The sequence below is a fragment of the Hipposideros armiger genome, unplaced genomic scaffold (assembly GCF_001890085.2).
Source record: "Hipposideros armiger isolate ML-2016 unplaced genomic scaffold, ASM189008v1 scaffold_388, whole genome shotgun sequence".
Lineage (NCBI taxonomy): Eukaryota > Metazoa > Chordata > Mammalia > Chiroptera > Hipposideridae > Hipposideros > Hipposideros armiger.
Window position 1 is genome coordinate 1,783,582 of NW_017731738.1, and position 5,767 is coordinate 1,789,348.

Below are 5,767 nucleotides of genomic sequence, written 5' to 3' on the forward strand. Positions count from 1 at the left end.
CAAGCCAACTTCCCGTATTATAGATGCAGCTTAGGTATCTTTGAAAGAAGAAGTGTAGGGAAAGGGGAAAAGCAAACAAAGCAAACCAAAAGATTATTAGCGGGGAAGGAACGGGTTAACAGTGGTTACGCATGCGCGCAGAGGGCCCGCAGGGTGGGCGGGGACGGAAGAGGACTCCCGGGAGGTGTGTTTTTCCCGGAAGTGCCTTCCCTCCTCCCGGGTCTGTGCGGACGCGGTTTCCTTACCTCATTTGTCCTCGCCCCTCCCCGTCCCTCTACGCGTTTTGGTTCCTGGTTGGTGCTTCCTGGTCACGGCCGCGGCAGTGAGTATGTGTGACGGACCCCGAGCCGCCGATGGCCGGGGGACCCCTTGCCCGCCCTCCGCCTCTCCCGCCGGGCTGTGGAACTAGCGCGTGTCCCCTCGCTGGCCTCCGCGTCCCCTGTCTGTCCCCAGCTCGTGGCGGGGCGCGGCTCGTGGCCCCTCAGTGGTGCTCTGCCCCACGCGGTTCGGCTGACCCTCTGGGGTGTCCGCTTCTCCCTGCCAAAGCCTGAAGTCGTGATTCAAAATAGGCTGGGCGCCCCATAGCCTCCGTGGGGTGGTGGTTCTGCCTATTTTATCTCCACTACCCCTAAGATTCTCCTGTCTTTTAGTGAAGCCGGTTAGTGAAACGGCGGAGGTCCCGCCGCACCGGGAGGGGGTCCCTGCCTGTGAGGACCGAACAGTCCTGGGCCAACTCCAGCCTCTGTTGTCAGAAGCAGCAGCTGCAGCTGTGGGGCCAGAAAAATTTCGGGGGGTGTGCCCTTTCCCCCATGTAAATCAGGGAGACTGGCGCAGAATTCGCTAAGATTCCCTTTATATTCCTCACATCTCGTGAGCTCGCAGTTAACTTCGAGGAAGAGCTGGTGGTGCAGTGGGGAAACTTGCCGGGAGTCTGCAGGCCCGAGGTCTGTCCGCGGCTCCACCATTGATTAGCTGGCGACTCTAGAAATCTCATCTTTAGGTTGAATTTACCTTAATTTCAGATTACAGAGTTGAATTAGGTCTTTTAGGCTCAAAGAATAAATAAGCTTTCCAGACCCTGTTTCTCTATGTGTAAAATGAGAGCGTTCAATTTAGTGACTCTTTCAGGTCTTTTCCAGAGCTCAACTTTGTGTTTTGAATACTTCACTCTATCACACCCAAAGACTTTTAAGTGGGCGGTTTGTATATTTCAGACAGCATTATGCTTTTGGGACAGTTTGGTATTGCTGTTTTCAAGAGGATCTGAGGGTGGAGAACGAACTAAGAACTGGAAGTGAGGGTTGTAAGATAGTTACAAGGATCAGATACTGTGTAGCAAAAGTTAAAAGGGATTCAATCGTTAGGGAAAGGTGAAGGAAGTATTTCCAGATAGGATTAGTTACTCTTAAAGAACTTTAGCTCAAGAACAGGTGGACTTGGCAGAATAAATTAAGCATAATTTTCTCCCACCAACATCTGGTGTTCTGTGTGTGTGTGTGTGTGTGTGTGTGTGGCCATTGTTTCACACATTTGGATTCTCTACCCCAGTCAGATTTTCTTCAACGTGAAAGCCACATTTGAAGAATGGACAAATTTTAACACCAGAGTGAACTTAATAATTTTTTGTATCTGTCACTGTCAGGATAGCTCACAAACTTTAAGTCGAACATAAATTATGTCTAGTAGTCACTTTCCAGTAAAAACTGGGTTTAAAATTAAGCTGTGAATTTGATTTAAACCTCCTTGAGATGGATACCTGTTATCATGTAGAAACATATAGGCTAGAGGTTCTTTGAAAGGAAGTAAGAACAAGAGACCCAGACTGACCAATTGGTAGACTGTTAGAGCAGAAGTATTGAAGATTGTGTAGTAAAGTCTGAGAGCGTAAATAAGCCTTCAGTTGCCTAATCTAAAAATTCAGTGACTGAATACTGCTCCCACTCTTGAGTGGTGAGAGCCTTTGTAGTTATTCTCTATAGCTGTTTTATATTTGTTAAGCCATTTTAATTCTTTAGATAAGTTTCATTCCCAAACTGATATTTTACTTTCTTAATGTAAGAACCTAAATCTTTTTTGGTCATGGGATTGCTATAATCTTTGACTACCAACTTGGGAGGCTCCTGGACGGTAAACTGACAAACTCAAATGTATGCTTTTTTCTTCCAATTAAAATGCTTCTTTGGTAGTTTCCATATTCCACTGCAAAGTAAAATGGGTATTTGGGAGGTAAATTTAGGTGTTAGAACCAATTCAAATATAGCTTTGAAGGAAGATTTTCTTTTTTTAATCTTTATTTGAAATTATTTTTAAAAATTAAAAAAAAAGCTTTAGTGAACACTTGACTAAGAGTCAGGGAAGTGTGAATCAGTCCTAGCTACGTTCTTAATCATCCACAAAACCTTGGATAGGCCTCCTTATCTCTCTAGACCTCAGTTTCCTTATATGTAAATTGAGGATATTGTGTGAGATAATCTGAAAGGTCTCTTCCAGATTTAAAATTTCGTAATTCTCATAGGGACCTTATCTAGTTAAGTATGCTTGAGAATGGTGTACATTGATCAAAAAGCTAAGAAATCCTTCTGAATCGAGACATACACGCATATATATATATTTCATATTCATCCTCTGAGTATATTCTTTATTTTTTAAAAAAGTAAATTAAATGCATTTGAATGTAATTAAAGTAGTAACATGAACCAAAACAGCCTCAGGCAAACCTTAACCCTGGCATACATAAACTACATAAATAGAAGAGCAAGTTATGCTGAGCACAATTTTCAAGTACAGAAGATACAAAATCCTCTTAAAGGCCATAGGGGCTAAATTGTTAAATTCATTTTTCTACCTTTCAGGGAAAGAGATAAACCCTTAGACCCAAGGAAGTCAGTTTTTATTACATTTCTGTAGTTTATTTTTGGCATATATTCACAGGTGTGCCTATGGCTCTATTCTTAATCCCTTTCCTTTGGGATGGCTCCAAGAGTAGTACAAATTTGTAACTCTGTAATTTAGCTCTTTAATTTTTTTCTCTGTTGCACCGGAATTATGTTTTATCTTAGGTCCACACTGGATCCTCAGGATGGATCCAGTGAGGATTTTGAAGGAAGCATAATTCCTTTGACTTCTTTTAGAATTAATTTACCTATTAAATAAAAAGGAAAGGATTCATCTTTTATTTGAATTCCTCTGAGGCTAACATTTCAATATAAACTGATAAATGCTATGAGCATTATTATTCAGNCGGGGCCCTCTGGCGTCCCAAGCCAGTTCTTAACCATCGCGCCACTCGGCCGGCCCTCATTTTGCTTTTGATATGTTTATTTTTCAGTATTACCTTTTAAAAGATTAATTTGCTTTATAAGTGTGTAAAATGTTTATAAGGCTCCAAATTGAAATCAACAAGACAAGGAAAAATATATTCAGGAAAGTCTGTCTTCTATCCAGTCTTCACCCTGTTCCTGCCCTTCCCCTTTTGAGTAACTATTAAGAGAAGATTGCCCTTCCTTACATTTAAAAAAATATGAGCAGATTGGTATATATCTTCGTACCCTCTCTCCCCCTTCTTAAGGAGTAACACTATCTACACTTATGCCTTCTTTTTTTCTGTTAACCATGTGTCCTGGAGATAGTCCCTAGTAGTATGTAAAGGTTTTTCATTGCTAGGACTATGGACTATTTCTCTGTCTTCTACACTAATCTGAGCTGGACACAGGCATATAACAAATACTCTTTGGAAGTGAATGAATAGTAATTTAAAACAGTTGATGAGTCATGTACTTGTTTTAGTCTTAAAATGTATTTTATTTTTTTAACTCAATTTATTGGTTAATAAAATTATATAGGTTTCAAGTGTACAGTTCGATAATACATTATATAATACATTGTGTTCACCAAAGTCAAACCTCCCTCCATCACCATATATTTGATCCGCTTTGCCCTCTTTTACCACCTCCCATCTCCTCTTATACTCTGGTAACCACTAAACTGTTGTTTGTGTCTATGAGTTTTTGTTTCTTTGTCTTGTTTGTTGCTTTCATTTTTATTTCCCACATATGCATGAAATCATGTGATTCTTGACTTTTTCTGTCTGACTTATTTCACTTAGCATGGTAATCTCCAGATCCAACCATGTTGTCACAAATGACAATATCTCATCTTTTCTTATGGCCGAGTAATATTTCATTGTATATATGTACCATATTTTCTTTATCCAGTCATCAAAGGACACTTCTNAAAAAATATTTTGGAGAAAAAGTATTTGGTGTCTGAGTCAGCGGATCTCAGCCTGTTTTCTCTTTCCAACATACCTGCAAAATATGACTTTCCATTCATAACTATAACTCAATTTATTGGTAGTAATTTTCATTTGGGAGAGATGGGCATTATTAGAGTAGATTTTAATAGGTTTAGAAAGCCTTGAAAAAAAGGTTCTGTAAGAGTAAAAGGTATTTTAATATGGCATTGAGAAAGATGATGACCTTTATATAAAAGTTAGCTGTAAGAGGTGATAAGATTATACATTAAACAGGTGTGATCGGAGCTTTTAAAATACATTCTTTGTATGACTTTCTGTTTTCCAGAATCAAAGTTACGGACTTTCCATGATGTTTGGTGGTTATGAGACTATAGAAGCCTATGAAGATGACCTTTATCGTGAAGAGTCATCTAGTGAACTGAGTGTGGATAGTGAGGTGGAATTTCAGCTCTACAGCCAAGTTCATTATGCCAGAGATCTTGATGATGTCATCAGGGAGGAAGAACGTGAAGAAAAGAACTCTGGGAATTCTGAACTGTCCAGTAGTAAATCAAATCAGAAGAACTTAATTATCATTTCAGATTATAACATCCAGTTATCAGGTGGCTCAGAAGTCATCAGTTCGTCTGATGAAGATAGTATTTATAGATGTAAAAGAAAGAATTTTAGTGCCCAAGCAAAAGACAAAACCAGAGGTCCTCCTGCTTCTCTTCATTCTAATGAGTTGGATGATAAGAAATGCAAGAGGGATACTGAGAAGCCTAAACCTGAAAAGAGATCTGGTAAAATCCGAGAAGTCATGATTGTAGAGATTAGTGCAAGTGAAGAGGAAGAGAGCTCCGTTTCAGAAAGTGACAACTTGGAAGGTTGGATGCTGCTGGGATGTGAAGCTGATGATAAAGATGATGATATCCTTCTCAATCTTGTGGGATGTGATAACTCTGTTAATGAAGGTTAGTATCATGTTGGCCATTTTGAAAAGTAGTATCATCTTTAGAAGACTGCTTTCCTAGACAAAAGACCAGTAGGGTATGCTCCTTTTAATTCCTCACCTTTTGGTCTTGTTTTTTGCCTTGTTTCTCTGAGACTTTCTTTCCAGTGGCTACTCAAATGGGAGTCAGCCTGAACATCAGAAAGAGTATGTCAGAATATCAAAGACACTCTGCTTCTGCTGTAAGCATTTTCATAGCTGCTTCTTCCTGTTTGGCTAGAGCCAGTTCTGGATCTGAAATTTTAGTTCCCCTCCCTCTCTGCCTTGTACCACAGGTGAGTATTCCATCTACCTCTGACATTGGTCCTGTGTTTCATTCAGCCAACTCTGATGGGACTGCCTCTTCCTAGGAGATTTGCTTACCCAAGAGTTAGCCAGGTAGCAAGGCATGGGGAATGCCTGGTACGTAGAGGACATGGAATTGGAAGTAAGATTTTAGAAACTTCACAGTCAGTAAAGTAGGAAACTGTGAAAAGTTTTAAGTCTGCAGTAGACTGAAGGAGAGAATGTAAATTCTGAGA

At 40.1% G+C, this 5,767-nt stretch overlaps 1 protein-coding gene across 4 annotated transcripts in view; it reads left to right on the forward strand.

Moving 5' to 3' along the window:
* The first annotated feature begins 211 nt into the window (after positions 1 to 211).
* The window catches only part of LOC109393737 (zinc finger CCHC domain-containing protein 7-like), a 100,613-nt gene continuing 95,057 nt past the window's right edge, over positions 212 to 5,767 (forward strand). For 3 of the 4 annotated variants that reach the window (XM_019663266.1, XM_019663265.1, XM_019663264.1), the window contains exons 1-2: positions 212 to 322; positions 4,581 to 5,208. In XM_019663266.1, coding sequence (XP_019518811.1) covers positions 4,602 to 5,208 — 607 coding nt within the window. In that variant the 5' untranslated portion in view covers positions 212 to 322; positions 4,581 to 4,601. Of the gene's footprint in view, positions 323 to 4,580; positions 5,214 to 5,767 lie in introns of those variants that run through there. The other variant, XM_019663267.1, reaches the window with a different exon arrangement.